Source organism: Misgurnus anguillicaudatus, chromosome 21 (genome assembly GCF_027580225.2).
Source record: "Misgurnus anguillicaudatus chromosome 21, ASM2758022v2, whole genome shotgun sequence".
Classification (NCBI taxonomy): Eukaryota; Metazoa; Chordata; class Actinopteri; order Cypriniformes; family Cobitidae; genus Misgurnus; species Misgurnus anguillicaudatus.
The window spans coordinates 49,605,737-49,626,527 of NC_073357.2; the positions used below are offsets into that span (position 1 = coordinate 49,605,737).

The 20,791-nt window shown below is 37.3% G+C and overlaps 1 protein-coding gene across 2 annotated transcripts in view; it reads left to right on the plus strand.

The window, feature by feature from the left end:
• Nucleotides 1–15,560, plus strand: part of sema4f (sema domain, immunoglobulin domain (Ig), transmembrane domain (TM) and short cytoplasmic domain, (semaphorin) 4F) — a 70,162-nt gene extending 54,602 nt beyond the window's left edge. The window contains exons 2-14 of one of the 2 annotated variants that reach the window (XM_055211852.2): nt 2,114–2,262; nt 5,188–5,247; nt 6,379–6,477; nt 6,752–6,863; nt 8,460–8,579; nt 8,686–8,840; nt 8,932–9,113; nt 9,239–9,380; nt 10,918–11,140; nt 11,242–11,351; nt 11,504–11,643; nt 11,851–11,897; nt 14,646–15,560. In XM_055211852.2, coding sequence (XP_055067827.2) covers nt 2,114–2,262; nt 5,188–5,247; nt 6,379–6,477; nt 6,752–6,863; nt 8,460–8,579; nt 8,686–8,840; nt 8,932–9,113; nt 9,239–9,380; nt 10,918–11,140; nt 11,242–11,351; nt 11,504–11,643; nt 11,851–11,897; nt 14,646–15,409 — 2,303 coding nt within the window. In that variant the 3' untranslated portion in view covers nt 15,410–15,560. The remainder of the gene's footprint in view (nt 1–2,113; nt 2,263–5,187; nt 5,248–6,378; nt 6,478–6,751; nt 6,864–8,459; nt 8,580–8,685; nt 8,841–8,931; nt 9,114–9,238; nt 9,381–10,917; nt 11,141–11,241; nt 11,352–11,503; nt 11,644–11,850; nt 11,898–14,645) is intronic. The other variant, XM_055211858.2, reaches the window with a different exon arrangement.
• The last annotated feature ends 5,231 nt before the right edge of the window (nt 15,561–20,791 follow it).

A 20,791-nucleotide genomic window follows, 5' to 3' on the forward strand; every position in this document is an offset into this window, starting at 1 on the left:
TTTGCCTTCTTTTCCTGCATAATGTAAAATATGTTTCAGGCACATATTGCTGCATCTTTCGATGATATGTACACTAAAGGCATTGCTTTTTTAATCTGATTTGACACAGGAAGTTACAGAACAGACACCTACCCAAATTAAAGCCTGCTTGTCTCTGTTAAAGGGATAGTTTTCCCAAAAAATGAAAGTAATGTCAATAATGACTCACCCTCATGTCGTTCCAAACTCTTTAGACCTCAGTTCATCTTTAGAACACAGTTTAAGATGTTTTATATTTAGTCTGAGAGCTTGTTGACCCTTCATTGAAAATCTACATACAGTATACTGTCCACGTCCAGAAAGGTAATAAAAACATCATCAAAGTAGTCCATGTGACATCAGTGGGTCAGTTAGAATGTGTTGAAGCATCAAAAATACATTTTGGTCATAAAATAACCACAATTACAACATTATTCAGCATTGTCTTCTCTTCCGCGTCTGTTGTGAAGTGCATGCGTGAGACTAAAGTCACGTGACTGCAGTGACGCGGCTAACGTGTTATCTGGTGCGCCCCAGCTGTTTTTTTGTTTATTTTTTGTGCGCCCGGGCTTCATTTATCGTCTGAGGGAGACGCGCACTGTACGTCTGAAAAAAAAAACTTTGCAAACATGTCTGAGGATAGCACGTCATCCGCGTCACTGCACTCACGTAACTTTAGTCTTGCGTAATAGTCGTAATTTTTGTTCTTTTTGGACCAAAATGTATTTTCAATGCTTCAACACATTTTAACTGACCCACTGATGTCACATGGACTACTTTGATTATGTTTTTATTATCTTTCTGAACATGGACAGTATAATGTACGTAGATTTTCAATGAAGGGTCAACAAGCTCTTGGACTAAATATAAAACATCTTAAACTGTGTTCCGAAGATGAAAAGAGGTCTTACGAGTTTGGAACGACATGAGGTTGAGTCATTAATGACATTATTTTCATTTTTGTGTGAACTATCCCTTTAAATATTGGTATTATTCATAGGCATATGCGTGCAAACACGCGGCATGCAACTTAAGGTGCAGTTTATTTTTAGTAAAACAGCTAACTAAAACATACAGATCTATTTTGATCATTCATTACTGTCACTTTTGTATATCATTACTATGCTTTCCAGTAAACAAGTTCTTAACATACCCCTGCCGAACACAATCAATCCCGACTGTAATGACATCAGATGTTTATGTTTATTCGCCACACAAGCATGAATTAAAAAAAATATACACCAGTAATGTTCAGTATTGTCTGCTTTGTAACCTTGAATGAACCCGCATTAAAACGGAGGACAATCAAAGCTTATTTTATAACTATGTATGTGTGTGTGTGAATTCAGACACATGTAACCCCTCTAGTTTTTCTGCATAATGATGACTCACATAATCAAACTCTTGATGGGTGAAAGCACAGAGTCTTGTTGGTTGTTATTACTAGGTACCAAGTGTATTGAAATTCGCTGGTGTGGTAATTAGAAATGAGATCTGCAAAGTTGAGTTGCCCTGCATTAGTGGTGACTGGGTGGAAAGAGGTTACATAGAAGTAATTAATCTGATCACATGGGCTTAGATCCTATTTGGCACAGTCCGTACAAACAAGCACAAACACACAAACAGATCCATGCATGCATGCACATGATTAACTGCAGATATGTTGAAGGTCACAGGGCCACTGATAACAACCCGCCAGCCTTTCTGTTTCACATCAGATCTGCAGTTAATGTCCTCATGAGGTCAGACGTTAAACTGCGGACAGGATATTAACAGCCTGAACCGCTCAAGAGAAAGAGCATTCGTGTTGAACATAATGTGTCTGTTTAATGGCTTGAAGATGCTCACACAAATCATTTTTGTGTTTGGGTAGACACTTTTCTTTAGGGTCAGTTTTTGGTGATGCTTTTAAGGACACTTATATCACGCTACAATACGAGCGTGACCAGTCTTTTTTTCTCCTCTCGCCCTCAGTTTATTAAATTTGCTGCAGGCATATGAGCCTAATGTTATAAAAATTTCAAAGTGTGTGTATATTATGTGTCTGTTACTTGGATTTGGTGAGGTTGAATGAAACCTTCTGTCTTTTTCTCAGTAGACATGTCTAAGTTGGTTTCCCGAGATTTTGGGGGCATATATAACCTCAGCACCTTCCTACTGAATGCTTCTTCCGGGATGCTGTACCTCGGTGCACGGGATGCTGTCATTGCCGTGGATACTGCTGATTTTTCAAAGAGGAAGATGGTGAGCTTTCGTTTTTCTTCTGCTGTTGAAATTATAGCATGTGGGTTTTTATATATATATATCCTTATTAAAGAGGAACACAGACGCCTGAGTGTTTAATGAGTTTAGCTTTGCCATTTTGGTCCAATGAAAAATGTCTGTGCCAAGTTACAGTATCAAGTTGCACACACTCACTTCGAGTCGTCATAATAGACAGCCTAACAAGATTGAAGACAATGCTTTTCATCAAGCTAAGAAGGATGATCTCATTCCTGCTCGCTAGTGCAGCTCACTAACTAAATTAACCCTTCCCGACGGCCCTCCCATTTCGCCCAGCAGCTCAGTGTCTCCTCTTATCAGGGTCAAAATGTATCACACGCTCTAATGTGGCTTTACGTCCATTTACCCCCGAGCACATCGCACACAGTATGTGTCAGAGCCCAGGACATTGCACTTTGCTCATTGTCTGGAAGCTAAATTACTCAGTTATGTGTCATGTAATATTAGATATAAGATCAAAGAAAGCTACTGTGATGAGGTCATAGCACTGATATCTTGATAACTCATTTCCTATACTGATATGAACAGCTGTACACGTGGGCATGGGATTTTTCGATTTCGATTTTTGAGATTAGACTCAAAATCTTCGGAAGCTGTAACGGAAGGAGATCGAATTTAAAGACCTATTACTTTAAAGGTGCAATGTGGGACTTTTAGATGGATCTTCTCTTAATGGGACACTTCACTTTTTTTGAAAATATGCTCATTTTCCAGCTCCCCTAGAGTTATACATTTGATTTTTACCATTTTGGAATTCATTCAGCTGATCTCCGGGTTTGGCGGAACTACTTTTAGCATAGCTTGGCATAATCCATTGAATCTGATTAGACCATTAGCATCGCTCTAAAAAATAACCAAAGAGTTTTGATATTTTTCCTATTTAAAACTTGACCCTTCTGTAGTTACATTGTGTACTAAGACTGATGGAAAATTAAAAGTTGCAATTTTTTTATTGAAAGTAATCAAGGGGACTATTTTCAGGCAGTGTGTAATATCACTACGCCTGCTGCAACCATGTTACGGCAGCAAAGTGCCTTGATTATTATGCCAGAATGTGAGTATAGTTCCTAGCCATACCTGCCTAGAAAATCGCAACTTTTAATTTTCCGTCGGTCTTAGTACACGATGTAACTACAGAAGAGTCAAGTTATATAGGAAAAATAATGAAACTCTTTGGTTATTTTTTAGCGCAATGCTAATGGTCTAATCAGATTCAATGGATTATGCTAAGATATGCTAAAACTGGTACCGCCAGTCAGCTGAATGGATTCCAAAACTGTAAAAATCTAATGTTTAACTCTAGGGAAGCTAGAAAATGAGCATATTTTTTTAAAAACTGGAGTGTCCCTTTAACAGAAATCCAATAAAATATACATATCGTCAGTAGTATATAAAGACCTTACAATATCAACTTTTATGTTTTTATTACCTTAGAATGAGCCGTTTTTATTTACATACACTGCTAGTCTCCTTACATGGAAGTCGCTATTTCGCGCTATCATGTTTCTACAGAAGCCATAAATGTACAAACTGTTTTAAAGAGCATGTTTTGTTACTACATTGTCTCAGATGATGATGTGTTTGTCCTGTGGCTGCTATTGTAGCTTCACTATGCGTTTCGGAGGGGTGAGCTGTGGACTGACCCGTTGGTTGTCTCACCACTAGATGCTTCTAAAAGTCCCACATTGCAGCTTTAACCCAAATTATTCGACAATTAAATAACTAAGTGTCGTTAAAGGGATAGTTCGGCCAAAAATTATATAAAACCCATGATTTACTCACCCCCAAGCCGTCTGAGATGCATATGTCCACCATTTTTCATACAAACACATTTTCAGTTATTTTAGAAATATTTCAGTCGTTTAAATTTAAAGTTACGGGGTCTTCCATCTGACATCATATGACAAATGCGGAGGGTGGGGGCACAGAACAGTAGCAGAGAGCCCTCCGCTAACTTCATACCGCGTGTGCCTCATAAGTCTTGAAAAGTGAAGCCACTGGCTCTTTGATCGCCCCCTGGTGGCTGGCTGCAGTACAAGTCATAAACCCCGCCCTCTCTATTCAAACGAACGGAACTCTGCTCTAAATTAAAAAAAAAAATACACTTCCAATAAAAGTTTCTGAAAGATGGTTTTGGTCCTTTCAGGTAGTTGTTATCACGCTGATATATGTTCAAGTGTTCATTTTAAGTTTCATTTTAGCTAGTAATTTAATGTTATAGAAACGGGGCGTGTCGTTATGATTGGCGTGGTTGAATTGGGGGGATTATGAAATCATGCAAGACCGCATATTTTGCGCACGGAAATCTGTAATTTATGCTGCGAAAGTGCGTAGTATTTGAAAAAATGCGACCCCCGCATAAATATGCAGACTTTGGCAGATTATGCGGTTGAATCATGCGATCGCATAATCACGTTTTTCTGGAGGGACTGTAAGATGGCGGGTTGCCTGAAGCTAGTTATTTTCGTTTATAAAGTTTTAAATATGTATATTTTTTAAAACAACACAGCGCATATTACCTTCAGAAGGGGACTTGAAGGAGGTGGACCCCGTAGCTTTACATTTGAACATCTGGAAGATCGAAGACATTTTCTAAAATAACTAAAAATGTGTTTGTCTGAAAAATAATGGACATATGCATCTCGGACGGCTAGGGGAAGAGTAAATCATGGGTTTAATATCATTTTTTGCCGAACTTTCTGCAAAGAAACTTTCTGCACATTCTCTTGTTTTTATTATCACTGGCACTGTACATGCCAAACAATCTTTAAATATTCAGGCCTGACACAGCTTCTTTTTAACATGCACGGAATCTGAAGTACTTATCCCTGTCTCTCTCTCTCTCTCTCTCTCTCTCTCTCTCTCTCTCTTTCAATATCTATGTAGATTGAGTGGAGTGTTGCAGAAGAAAAGAGGAACTCTTGTGTTGCCAAGGGAAAAACTAAGGTGAGGATTTGTGCATGAAGATGATGTGGGACGTTATTGACACAAATAGCAGGCAATTTTGAAAATTTTCTGAAAAGGTAGAAAATTATGTATGAATGGGAAATGAGTCATTTGCCTGCTTTGTTTGATTTAAAGAATATTTTTAAGATGTAGTAATACTTTAATTTCCAAACTCTCTATCCACTTTTCTTTGCGAAGAGCGACACGTGGGACAAATGTAAGAGAGCGAGAGAGTTAATGAGCTCAATTATCTGTGGTTAGCATTTATATGTTGGGGGAGGGGCTTGTGGATGATTGACAAGTGGGTTGAGGCCTCAATGGGGGAGGGTCAGGAAGGGTGTGATTAAGCAAACAAAAGCTGTGTAGTGATTGAACAGAGAAGGAAAGGAAGCGAAAGAGAAAGATCTGAAGGATTGAGATGACTGAACCTTTAGATATGTGGCTGTTATCTACAACAGTATCACATTTGATAAATATGGCATGGTTCTATCTTTATTGATATATTTATGTTCTTTATAGTACCAAAATAGGTTTTGTGTAAAAATGTCAAGCTAAGTTGGTTCTCAAGTTTCACCTTGCATCAATGTCTGCATACATTTGTGGAAAAAAAATCCTCTGTGTTTTATAAATTGCCCTTCACTTATTCCTACTGTGACACGTCAATCACAATCGATTGACTAGGCTTTCCACGGGAGGGGGGGGGGGTCTTACTATAAACATCTGGGGGTCTCAGATATAGCTCTGGTTACCATTTACTGTCAAAGATACAGAAATATACACACTGTTCTGCCCAGCAATGGGTTCAAAGTCACCCATACAACATCCATATGAGCCATGAAGAACATCATGCCAACTTTCCAAAATGTGTCTTTTGAGTAATCTAATACATCTATACCAAGTTTTTCATAAATAAATAAACCATTATAGTAAATTATACCTACTAATACATAATTGCTATTTACTTTTAAATAATTTGCTTGTAATTAGTAATAGTAGTTCTTCTAATAGTAGTCTATTGTTTATGTTATAAGTAATTTCTTCATATATAACCTGAATGGTAGGCATTATTCCTCAATAGTTTACTTTGTGCACCTGTCGTAAGAGTGTTCTTTACTCTGCTGCCCCTCACAGGACGATTGCAAGAACTACGTCCGTCTGCTTGAGTTTTCGGAAGATGGACGGATATATGCCTGTGGAACCTTCGCCTTCGACCCCCAGTGTGTCTTTATTGTAAGTGTGTGTGTGTGTGTGTGTGTGTGTGTGTGTGTGTGTGTGTGTGTGTGTGTGTGTGTGTGTCTGCCACACATGGATCAAATACAAAAATATTTCAAGGTTAAACAAAATCTCACTTTAGGAGGATGTTTGTGTATATTTAGATGGTACCAGTATAATCTGTATTAGTCTCTTCCCTCTCTCTCTCTTACTCCCTACTTTGTCCTGTTTTACCAGTTTCTGATGTATTTAAGGACAAATAACTATTGTCTGTTTGCTCTGCTGTCTGTAGGACATCTCTACATTTTCACTGGAGAAGCTTGAGGATGGCAGTGTGAAGATGGAGACGGGGAAGGGAAAGTGCCCCTTTCAACCCACTCAGCGCTATACTGCTGTTATGGCAGGTGTGAATTTAAAAAGATTACAATATATTGATGAAACACTTTAGTTTGAAAATTGTATGTATGCTATGACTAGGGTTGGGCCGATATAACTATTTCGTGTCTGATACCGATACAACAACCTTGAGTATTTGTCGATACCGATCCAATACCATCTCTATCGCCCTTTTAATCAATTAAGCTGCAAATAACACATTTGTTAGCCGTACAAAAATCTTAAACAGAGCTACAGAACTCAAACGTTTTACTGTGCAACAAATGATTGTGCAAAATCAAGACTTAATGAAACAAAAATTCAAGAAGAAATTTAAGGTGTAACTTTGGACAATTTAAAGTGCAACTTTGTGCAAATTAATTTTGCTCAGCAAGTCGCGCTTTACGTCAAGTTGCCATGAAAAGGTCCATGTTGGTATTGTATCGGATTGTACTCCTCGACTTCTACAATATTCGAACCAGCCATTTTCGCCAATATTGGACTAATACCGATACCGAATATCGGATCGGCCCACCCCTAGACCTGGCAAAAACTGTCAATTGCATTGCACAGCACAAGCAATCTGTCATAGGAGGACCTGGCCATGTGAAATTGTGTCAATTTTAATTAAATTTAATAGTACAGTTTGTATATAGTAGACTGTACTGTTTGCAAAATATTTTACATTAAACCATTAACCTCTGGACTAAATATTACTAAATGTTTTACGTTTTTACTTTTTTGTATAAGGTTTTAAATTTTGGCACCCATTTTAGGTTTAAAGGGGACATATAATGAAAATCTGACTTTTTCCTTGTTTAAGTGCTATAATTGGGTCCCAAGTGCTTCTATCAACCTAAAAAATGTGAAAAAAAACCAGTAACTTAGGTTTGGTAAATCATTCTCTGCAAGCATGTGAAAAAATGGGTCATTGACATTTGGCTCCCTTTGTGATGTCAGAAAGGGGATAATAGCACACCTTAATCTGCACTATCCAACCACGGCACTGTCATTCAGTGAAGAAATCAGCTCATTTGCATTTAACAGGACACCCAAAACGGCACATTTTTGCTCACACCTACAGTGGCAATTTTAACATGCTATAATAAATTATCTATATGATATTTTGAGCTAGAACTTCACATATGTACTCTGGGGACACCAAAGATTTAATGGCATCTTAATAAGTCTTGTGAAATGTCCCCTTTAAAACTCTGATTTGTTTGCATAAACATTGAAAATAAATATTTTATATTTTATTTTAATAAAACGCTTCAGTTGCAAATATGACCCAAATTCAGCTAGCACACAGTAGGGGGTAGCTAGTTTGGGACCAAATGTCGTTATCCTTATATTTCCGTCTCATCATTATGCATATGCAATTAGAAGCATCAGTTTGGTTTCAGTCATTGATTTTTACATCGATTTCAATTTTTGACCTTACTCAGTCAATATTAAAGATATCAAGGTTATATATCCCCAGAATGTTCTTTACATTATATAGGATGGTTTTATGTAGAAAACAGTAAATCACAAAAAATGACTTTAGCTGGATTTTCACAGGCAAGGTCACAAATATTTATTCAAATAAAAGAATAACCCATCCCAAATCTCTCTTTTTTCAGGAGGGATTCTTTATACTGCCGCCACTAGCAACTTCCTTGGCACAATGTATGATATTTCCAGGGCAACGGGCGTCGAGCAGGAACGCATCCGGGTTGAACAATCCATCAACTGGCTTAGTGGTAAGACACTCCTCACAAATTTACACGCTGTCCTTGGATACACACCCACCAAATAAAAGTGTACTTTTAACATGATTTAATCACCCTGCTTGTTTTCTTAACACAGATCCAGAGTTTATCAGTTCTGCCTTTATCCAAGAGAATGCGCCGAACAACCCCACCGGTGAGGATGATAAAATTTACTTCTTCTTCACTGAAGTGGCTAAAGAGTACGACCTTTACACTAAAGTCAAAGTTCCCAGAGTGGCAAGAGTCTGCAAGGTAATAATCCAATCTGTTTTCCTCAGAGGAAGTCTGCTCTCAGTTGATATGATATGTTATGTAACTGTACTTTTCTCACTTTCTCTCACAGTCTGATGTAGGTGGTATGAAAACTTTGCAGAAAAGGTGGACAACGTTTCTGAAGGCCCAGCTGGTGTGCGAAGATCGAGCAAGTGGACAGCGATTTAACGTTCTGACAGATGTCTTTACTCTACAGCACCAACCCGGAGACCCCAGAAGCACACACTTTTATGGGATATTTACCTCACAATGGTACATCGATCTATCTCACACCTGATCTGATTTTCTCTGATCTCATCTCTCTCAGCATGCTCTTATTTTGCTTTTGTGATTTTTTTTTAACTTTCTGACCACCTGACCGTTGTGTTGATGTTTAGGGAACGGGAGGAGCTTTCTGCAGTGTGTGTGTACAGTTTGGAGGAGATCACAAAGGTGATGAATGGTCCCTATAAAGAGCTAAAGAAGAGCTGTGAGAACTGGATTAACCCAGAGCCCATACCAACACCACGACCAGGACAAGTAAATACCTGCAAACTCACTGTCACACAATACCATGTTTAATAATACACACTCTTCTTTTCCATACCACACCAAGCCATACCATTCTGTACTGAACTATACTATACTACACTACACTATACTGTAATGTACTGTGCTATACTATACTTGGCATAGTACTGCATACATACATTTACTATACTATACTGTAGTATACTATACAATACTATACATGCCATTGCATATAAACATTTACTATACTGTCACAGACCACTGCATACAAACATTTATTACACTGTATAACAGGGGTTCTCAACCTTTTGCAATTTACAGCCCACCAATGACCAAACATTCCGAGGACCACCTTTCTAAACATGATAGTATCAATGCAGAAAAACAAAAAAAAAACTATTCATTGTGACATGCCTTTAACGTCACCTGGTGGGACCCCTGTAGATGAACGAGGAATGTCATGTTGATGACTGCCAATGGAAAAACCAAACCACATAGGTGTCATTTTGTGCAGAAAAAAAACATTTAAATAGAAAGATGTAAAGTTGGACTTTTAGGCTTAGACTTTATCTTTATTAGAAAATACATATTTAAAGGTAAATATACAGCCGCAGACAAAATTGAGAGATAGTTTGTATAAATGTACTATTTAAAGTTATGTGTTTAAGTAAAAAAAATGTATGTATATATATATATAGTTTTATTCTATCTAACTACCAAAAATATTTCTGCCAAAAAATTCCTTTTTTATTTGCATTTATTTACTGAAAATTGAAATTGGAAAAATAACAAAAAAAAATAATAATTCTTACTGCAAAGAAAACAGGTTCAAATTCCTTTTTAACAACACAATGCTAATGTTTTAATATTAGAAAGTGAATATTTGAAGGAATAACCCTGATTTTAAATCACATATTTCACATGCCCTATTATGGTCTGATTATAAAGTCTATTAATTTTTTCGGCGGTTGCATTAGAAATGATTTATACTTGTACACATGCAGAAAGTAAAATGCGGCTTTATTTGATGCATATGCCAAACAACTGAAAGTATCTTAAATGTCAAAAAATGATGCATTTTGAAATCATATAAATTTATAAGAAAAATCTGATGCGAATATAACTTTTATAAAGATTTTTTATAAAAGATTTTTAGAAATCATTTGTCAGTAGTCTACCACTGCTTTTGTGGCCCATCAGATGCCGCTGTGGGGACCACTGGTTAAGAATCACTGCTATACACTATACTGACAGACCATAGCATACAAACATTTATTACACTATATACTATGACATACAACTGCATACAAACATTTACTGCACTGCACTACAACATACAACATTTATTATACTGTTCTGTACTATACTATACTACAAACATTTTCTATATTATGCCATGCTATGCTATGCTATCTTATACATTGTGGCATGATACAGCACTATTATATACCTATGATATTATATAGGCTATATCATATATAAAAAGCATCTGTTTTAATCTGGCCTTGAATCTTTATCTTGACTTTGGCCTTGTGTTCTGTGTCAGTGTTTGAACAGTGCTCTGAAGCAGCAGGGCTATGAGTCCAGCCTGAAGCTGCCGGATAAAGTGCTGACGTTTGTGAGGGATCACCCGCTCATGGAGAACAGTGTGGTGGCAGCACCGCTGATGATCAGGAATGGCATCACATACACTAAACTTGCTGTTAATTTGACAACAGCACCCAATGGTTTTAAGCAGCAAACGGCCACTGTTTTGTATCTTGGAACAGGTATGGGGGGATAAATATATTTTAAATAACGTAATCGTGTGTGAACTGATACAGTATTTCTTTATGTTGGGTAACATTTGTATACATGTGTGCATTTATAGATCGTGGAGAGCTACACAAAGTTGCTGTAGTTGGCCCGAATGCAACTCTTATTGAAGAACTCAGCTTGTTTTCTGCACAAGAGCCAGTGAATAACATAATGTTATATGAGGTAATAACACAAATGGTTTATTGTGGTCTGTTTCTTTAACTGGGATATAAAACAGTTATGTACCTTTAACTTTGATTAATGTTGTAATTTGGTTTCCTGTTTCCCCCAAAAAACTGAACGCATAACTCACTCTCACTTTTTCTGTACTACAGAATGAGGCTTTGGTTGGTTCTCCTCTCACTTTGGTGAAGTTACCAGTAGTGGGTTGTTCACCATACACTTCCTGCGAAGCATGTGCACGAGCCCAAGTCCTCGGCTGTGTGTGGAGGCATAAAGCTTGTGCTATGGCAGGGTAATTCACAAACACTTATATTCACAAGTGTGAAATCAACTTTCAAGAGATTAAAATCACAAATTAAATTTCTTTAATATCTCAATTGCTTCTCATTGCTTGTCTTGTTTGTGTCTGTTTTTGGGGAAAAAAATGATACAGCATTGATACATTAATGCATCTTTACTATTAACGTAAAAGTTACAGTGAGATACATTTGTGTTTCAGACCCGGTGAAGTCGTAGATTTGGTCAGCCAGTGCAACAATGGTGAAGGTAGGTCTGACAGAAACAATCATAAACTCCTTAAAGGAATCTACCACCTTCATTAAAAAATCTGATAATTTACTCATCCTCATGTCATCCAAGATGTTTTACACACCAAACACGAGTTCAATGATTTGCGCAAGTAGATTACATACAAAGTCAATGCGAAGACGCGATCAGACGCGTCCTCGCGCGGGATGATGCTAATGACGCGAATTGGGCGGCGCGATTGCCGCGAAAACACGCGCTATTCGCCTCAAACGCGCCTTCACACAAGTTGAAAATATTCAACTCAAGCTAAAAATTTGCATGACACGAAGTTAAATCGTACGTAGCATAACACTTGTCCAAACACGGTCCAAAAAAACACAGAAGTACAGGAATGCCTTATAAGGCCCACTTACGCCCTCAGACTGTCAGGCTGGTGCTGTCATTCTCAGATTGTCATGACGTATGGTTCTGTGCTTCTGCAGTTGGTTAGTATTGCGTCTAGTTCATGCGAATGACGTGCCAATAATGCAAATTGAGCGTTGTTGCGGGAAACGCGCGAGTTGCAAAATCTGAACTTTGGTGAAAAATCACGGCGCGCTAACCAATCAGAAGCTTGCTCTAGTAGTGACGTGATTACAGAAAGCGAGCATAGTTGCAGAAGCCCCTCCCATGATGCAAATTTCCGCACGAATGTCTCGATGACTAGAATTTCACGCGCAAATGAAGCGAGTAAAATTTTCAAGCGTCCAACTACAGGCAAATAGCGCGCTTTGTCGCTTCTACCACGTTTGGTGTGAATCCAGCATAAGGGTTTTATCCAACCAAACGATCGCCATTTTCGTAAAATAAAAACTAGCCGTGTGACGCGCCAGTACGACCTTGCGTAATACGTATTCATGTCAAAAGGTTACGCATGACATATCCCTACCACAGCAGTTTTTACAAACAAAAAAAAAATGGTACGCAGTTGTGCGTTTCACATATGTAACATGTGACCTTCCGACATCATTACGTAATACGTAAGGTCACGCTGGTGCGTCACATGGCTAGTGTAAGATGGGAAGTTGTGGTTTAAAAGCACTTTTTTATGAAATTGACGATTGTTTCGCTAAATAACAATGCTTATGCATTGGTTGGGATTGTTTAGAGGCCTATGAAGTTGCATTAAAACTGCAATTTTAAACCGCTTTGAAAATATAAACTGTCTGTCCAACTATATGGAGGGAAAAACCTGGAATGTTTTCCTCAAAAAACTCGATTTCTTTTCAACTGAACAAAGACAGACAAAAACATCTTGGATGAAATGGGGTGAGTAAATCATCAGGATTTTGAATGAAAGTGGAGAATCTTTTTATGAAATGTACATTGTTTTAATATATACAGTAATATTGGGCCCTATTTTAACGATCTGAAACGCAAGTCCGAAGCGCAAAGCGCAAGTGACTTTGTGGGCGGATCTTGGGCGCTGTTGCTATTTTCCCGGCGGGAGAAATAACTCTTGCGCCAGGCGCAAATCAATAAGGGGTTGGTCTGAAGTAGGTTCATTATTCATAGGTGTGCTTTGGGCGTAACGTCAAATAAACCAATCAGAACGCTATCCAACATTCCCTTTAAACGCAAGGGCGCAAGTTCCATGGCGGGTTGCTATTACTATGACGGATTTACCAGGCGCACGCTAGGAGTGGTTCACAGCCGAGGAGACCCACGTTCTTGTAAGAGCAGTCAAAGACAGAGAAGTTGTTTTGTATGGCGATAGGTGAAACCCGTCCAAATCAGCGTCGGTTAAACAGGCGTGAGAGGAAATAGCCACAATTGTCTCATCAGCTAGCATCCTTATCATTGCGCCAAGCGCTACAATGATGTCAGGAGACGGGGGAATCCCAACCTTGCCAGCATAAATCGGGCACGCCGTGTAACGGGAGGTGCATCTGCCTCTACACATGACCTGACGCCAGCAGAGGACACCGCTGCGCCCACCCTCACCGCTGAAAGGGTTTGGGGGCTTTGAAATCGGACCCAAGAAACGCAAGCAAGGTCCAACCCCAAAGTACACTTACAAATCAAGTTCATATACATTAAGGTTTCTTATGAAAACATTTTAATTATTATTTACATAAAATAAACGTAATACAGCCACACAACAAACTTATGAAAATATTTTAATCGTTATTTGCATGAGAATTTTTTAACGCACAATAAATAAAAACTCACCACAATGCTCACCACTATGATTTCCCTTATCTCATATGTTAATATTTTTTATTGTAACAATTTATGATTTGCAAAAATAACTGTTGGATCTGTGTAGATTAGATAAGCAAACTGTGTGCGCGTTGTGCATGCTATGCGCCCTTAAAATAACATAATGAACCACGCGCAACGCGCCACTGACTTTAGACTATTTTTTTTGGTCAGTGGCGCAATTGTTTTTTGAAACTGCAAAATAGCATCAGGGATGGTTTGCGCCAGAACACGCCTCCTTTTTTGCCCTGAACCGCCCAGGGAGCGCAAGTTCATTCCCTAGTTTGCTGACATGCGTCTGTGGAATGAATACGAATGATACATGCGTCACTGACAAAGTCAATTGCGCTGGGTGCAAGATAGGGCCCATTGTGTCAGACAGTTTAGGTTCACTTAAGCAAAATTAACTGACCATACAAACCTTTTTATCTGAAAGTATACGCTTAAAGCCATCATATGTTACATTTTTGTATTAAAATATTCATAAATCACTTGCTCTAACACTAATTTTCTTATTTTCTCTAGGTCATTGCTCCCCACCAGTAATAGAAATGCGTGTTGTAGAGGGTCTGCGTATTCTGCTTTCTTGCGTGCAAGTGTCTCCACGTCCATGCCGCTGGGAATCTCCTCCTTTAAGTCAAACCCGCAGCCACAACTATGACCTGGAGGTGCAGGTCACGCCGGATAGCCTGGGCAACTACTTTTGCTTATGCGAAGAAGTAGGAAGAGATCAGCCACCCTGTCGCAAAGCCGCATACCACCTCACTCTCGACAACCCTAGAGTTGGGGAGACTGTGGCCATTGCTGGGGGCCGTCACTTCCTGGCCTTACCCTTCATTTTATTCATCTTCGGTGTTATTTGTGGCGTTATATTGTTATTCCTGTTTAAAAAGCGGCAGGGTGGCAAGAGGGGTGGCGGGCACTCATCCTCCACTTTAGAAAAAGGACGAGACTTGCTTCCTTCTACAGACACTCCACAGTCTCCGAGCAGTGCCAGTTTGTTTTCGGAAGCCGTTCCTTTAACGGAAAAACGGAACGGTACTCTGAACGGACACAGTGTGCACGCAGTCGGCCGCAACAGCCTGCATACTTACACCAACTCAAGTGGACTAAAACTGCAGGAGTCGGCTGTTAACCTGGCCGATGAGCTGGACGGTAGAGAAAGGGCGGGACCAGATGGAGAGGAGGAGGAACTTGGGATGGACCTTAGGGAGTTGGAGGAGGAGTTATCCAAGCTGCCACTCCCAAGAGGAGCACCACTGGCACAATGTGAGGAGAGCTCTATCTAAAGACAGACATGCACTTTGTTTCGCATAAGGCCGAGTATGCATGCTCATAAACACAGGCAACTTTCTTTGTGTTTTCCAAGTGTGGATAAGAGAGCAGACAATCAGAGAAACCGACAACATACATTCCAAATAAATATGACACACAATCATACAGTATGTGCTAGAAGTTCCTCTAATGCTGTACTCCATTAAGTCCATACGTTCAAGTGTAGATACTACCGTTTCTGCATGTGTTGCAGAAGAACGAGCTGCCGGTCCATCCTCAAAGCCATGCATACACTGACATACTACTATCATACTAGTCTGTGTAGTTCTGTGTGCTCAGTACTAGTACTTAAAAGGTTTTTTAAAAGCAAAAATGACCTTTATCAGTCTGCAGACCAGAGTAGCACAGAGCCATGTCAAATCTGACCAGACAACCAGATTTGATGTGCGCCTTTAAAAAGGGCTTTGTGTGATTGATGGAGCTCAGGAGCAAATTAATGACATATAATGGATCCATGATTACTTTTTTGCTTGAGTAATAAAGCGATAATGGGAGTACTGTTACTGTTGGGTACTGTGGCATACGGGTTATGGCTTTCAGTTCTCTCAGTCCAAGTAACAAAGTATAGGCATCTTAAGATGTGAGCCTAGGGACCTTGCAAAACCATGATCCAGTTGTGGCCTATTAAGGAACATAAAACGTGTCACATGTCAATCCTGTGAATTTGATTTGTCACTGCCAAACGATTCAGCCCCATTGCCTGAGGATTTCTGTTGTTTATCTCTGAAATGGGGCTGGTTATGTTTGGGGTGTCAATTCAGAAGCGATCATACCACTGCCGTCCGTATGGGACCAGATGTAGCACGTACTATTAATCTGCACAGTTTAATGAAGACAACACGGACCACAAAATGATGATGGACATCTCTTGTAGCATGAATGAATAAATCAAATGAAGGAGATCATTGATTGTTTAAAGAGTTTCCCTTTAAGGACAGAGAATGTACCTCTTTGAAGGTGTATTTATGGAAGGTGCATGAGACAAGTACATTTGTAATTATTAAAATTATAAATCAGGGGCTACAAGAGCACTCCTGCAAGAGTGTTATATTTATGTAGCCATAATAATGTTTGTAAATATCTGTGAATATATATATATATATACAAGAAAATGGGAGTTTTATCAGTTTTTTATTCTCTCTTTCACCACTAGGGGAGTCTTCCTAAGTTATTCTCCCATCTTTGATGCATTTTTAAATGCCACTGACATAAAAAAACATTGGATCTGTCTTACTTTCTGTATTTATTTATTTTTTTTATTTCTCATATATTTGTAACATTACACCAAGCAAAGTGAAGGTTACTCCTTGGATTACCGGTATGTACAATTTCTGGACATGTATCTTAGTCGGCGCTGACTAATAAACAGGTACACGTAACCCCATGATCATAATTCTCAAAATCCTAATTCTGTTCCTGTGTCAGTTTGTGGTGATTGTTTGAGACAAAGCCTCACCCTCTACCAGTTTCTTATCAATTACTTGTTTAATATTCATAAAAATAACAAATCATTTAGTGTTCCAGGCTCTTGGTTGTTTATTTTGAATGATGAAATATGTTTATTGATGTACAGATATGTTGTATTCTAAGTTTCTATTTTTATAATTTATATATGATGAAAATAAATGTACATTTTTTTTTTTTTGGAAACATTTATTGGAGGTGTTTGTTTGTTGAATGGCTGTATGTGTGAATGGCTTGTGATGCTATTTGGAAAATAAAATAAAAACTACCTCTTAAAATAGGTGTATTTCTGTTATTTATTAAGTTAAAAGAAACACTGTAAACAAGACATCTATAACATAATTTTTTTGTAATATGATTGCAACATGATCTCACAGAAAGTCGTGTTATAGTCACAAAAAATTTGATTTATCATTTGTGTCCATGACACGAAATTCAGCTTTTTTCATGCCTTGAGATGCCTTAAGTTTCTATAAAATGACTTTCTTTTTTGTGTCATTTTGTTTTCCATTTTTTTCCCTTATATTTTTAAATCATTGTTGTCTGGAGTTGGTGTTTGGGTTAGGATGTCTAAAAATGTAACAGAATGTGATTGTAACCCCAAGCGACAATGGTAAGAAAATAGGAAAAACAATGAGAAAACAATACATAAAATGACACCAAAAGAAAGTCGTGCAACGGGCATGAAAAACTATTTATAGAAATCTATAACATATTTTTTTCTGTAATATGATTGCAACATGATCTCACAGAAAGTCGTGTTATACGAAAATTTTGATTATTTTTGTCCATGACACGAAATTCAGCTTTTTTTCGTGCCTTGAGAACTAATGTCTTTTTCGTGTCACTCGCACTAATTTCTATAAATTGATATTCTTTTTCGTGTCATTTTGTGTATTGTTTTCCTTTTTTTCATATTTTTAAATCATTGTTGACTGGAGTTGGTGTTTTGGTTAGGATGTTTAAAAATGTAACAGAAAGTGATTCTAACCCCAAGCTACAATGGTAAGAAAATAGGAAAAAACTATGAGAAAACAATACATAAAATGACACCAAAAGAAAGTCGTGCAACGGGCATGAAAAACTATTTATAGAAATCTATAACATCATTTTTTTTGTAATATGATTGCAACATGATCTCACAGAAAGTCGTGTTATACGAAAATTTTGATTATTTGTGTCCATGACACGAAATTCAGCTTTTTTTCGTGCCTTGAGAACGAATTTCTTTTTCGTGTCACTCGCACTAATTTCTATAAATTGATATTCTTTTTCGTGTCATTTTGTGTATTGTTTTCCTTTTTTTCATATTTTTAAATCATTGTTGACTGGAGTTGGTGTTTTGGTTAGGATGTTTAAAAATGTAACAGAATGTGATTGTAACCCCAAGCGACAATGGTAAGAAAATAGGAAAAACAATGAGAAAACAATACATAAAATGACACCAAAAGAAAGTTGTGTAACGGGCATGAAAAACTATTTATAGAAATCTATAACATAATTTTTTTGTAATATGATTGTAACATGATCTCACAGAAAGTCGTGTTAAACGAAAATTTTGATTCTTTGTGTCCATGACACGAAATTCAGCTTTTTTTCGTGCCTTGAGAACGAATGTCTTTTTCGTGTCACTCGCACTAATTTCTATAAATTGACTTTCTTTCTTTTTCGTGTCATTTTGTGTATTGTTTTCCCTTTTTTCCCCTTATATTTTTAAATCATTGTTGACTGGAGTTGGTGTTTTGGTTAGGATGTCTAAAAATGTAACAAAAAGTGATTCTAACCCCAAGCGACAATGGTAGAAAATAGGAAAAAACTGAGAAAACAATATATAAAATTACACAAAAAGAAAGTCGTGCAACAGGCATGAAAAACTATTTATAGAAATCTATAACATAATTTTTTTTGTAATATGATTGCAACATGATCTCATAGAAAGTCATGTTATACGAAAATTTTGATTCTTTGTGTCCATGACACGAAATTCAGCTTTTTTTCGTGCCTTGAGAACGAATGTCTTTTTCGTGTCACTCGCACTAATTTCTATAAATTGACTTTTTTTCTTATCATTTTGTGTATTGTTTTTCTTTTTTTTCATATTTTTAAATCGTTGTCGACTGGAGTTGTGTTTTGGGTTAGGATGTCTAAAAATGTAACAAAGTGATTCTAACCCCAAGCGACAATGGTATGAAAATAGGAAAAAACAATGAGAAAACAATACATAAAATGACACCAAAAGAAAGTCGTGCAACAGGCATGAAAAACTATTTATAGAAATCTATAACATAATTTTTTTTGTAATACTATTGCAACATGATCTCACAGAAAGTTGTGTTATACGAAAATTTTGATTAATTACACTGAAAAAAATGATTCATTGAATTCAATCAATTTCTCAAGGTAAGTGGTTGCAATCAACCTATTTAAGCTACATTCAAACAAAAAATATTAGTAAAGCAAAATAAAATATAAAACTTCTGTTTAAATGTAGCTTAAATAGATTGATTGTAGCCACTTACCTTAGAAAAATTGATTAAATTCAATGAATCATTTTTTTCAGTGTATTTGTGTCCATGACATGAAATTCAGCTTTTTTTCGTGCCTTTAGAACGATTGTCTTTTTCGTGTCACTCGCACAAATTTCTATAAATTGACTTTCTTTTTTGTGTCATTTTGTGTATTGTTTTCTCTTTCTTTTTCCATATTTTTAAACTGGAGTTAGGGTTAGGATGTCTAAAAATGTAACAGAAAGTAATTCTAACCTCAAGCGACAATGGTAAGAAAATAGGAAAAAACAATGAGAAAACATTACATAAAATGACACAAAAAATAAAGTTGTGCAACGGGCGCGAAAAACTATTTATTCGTGACACGAAAAAGACATTTGTTCTCAAGGCACAAAAAAGCTGAATTTCACAAATAATTAATCACATTTTTCGTGATTTTAACACGACTTTAACACGAAAATTTTGAAAGGTTTTGATCCACTTCAAATGTTGAGTGCATTTCCATCTTGGCTGCCCATGCAAAATCCTACCAATTTAAGGTCAATTAAATGTTTTGTATTTATGAATTTTATTGTCACACACAAAAATCCCATGAAAATTAAAGTTTTTTTTACTATTGTAAAACATTGTGTACTCTAAAAGGTACATTTAAAATCATGACAATAGAAACATTTCTGCATACAATGAAAAGGTAGCAGCCAGTTTATTTTTTTTGAATAAGTTTTGAAGTATTATTAAGTATTAAATTATGAAAGTATGTGAACACCTTTAAAACTGTTAATTAAAAAATAATTGTATTTCCTATGTGTATTCGGGACATTTTTAAAACTAGTGATAAATTGATTTGAATTCCATTTGCTGGAAAATTCAAGGTTTTAAAAGAACACTTTAAGGTCTTGGATTTAAACTCTGCAGAATGTCATTAATCCAACGCAGGATTATAGTCTTGCACAATACCTTTGGTCTTGAGAGTGTCAAAGGCCTTCAAAGTCTCAGGCCACGAGGTGTGAGTAAGCTAAGGAATAGGGGTTTTCTTGCTTTTAAATGCTTATTTTTGATGCCGGGTTATGCATAATCTCTCATATCTATACTTCAGACAGGTATGACTGACAACAGTACTGCAGAGCAAACATTTTATTCATGAAGCTAAAAGCGTAATGAAGCTGAAAGTAATGTGCAGATAGCCCTCCTGCTGTCTGAAATAAAGACAAAGCCCACCAGCAGGCTTTCTCTCATGCACGCAATTGGTTCTGAGTTGTTCGGTGTGTGTGATAGTAATATTGCAGTGAAATCATTACTTTAACAAATTAACTTCCTGCTGTGTCTGAGAGTGCACAGAAATGCAATCCGGATGCATGAAACATG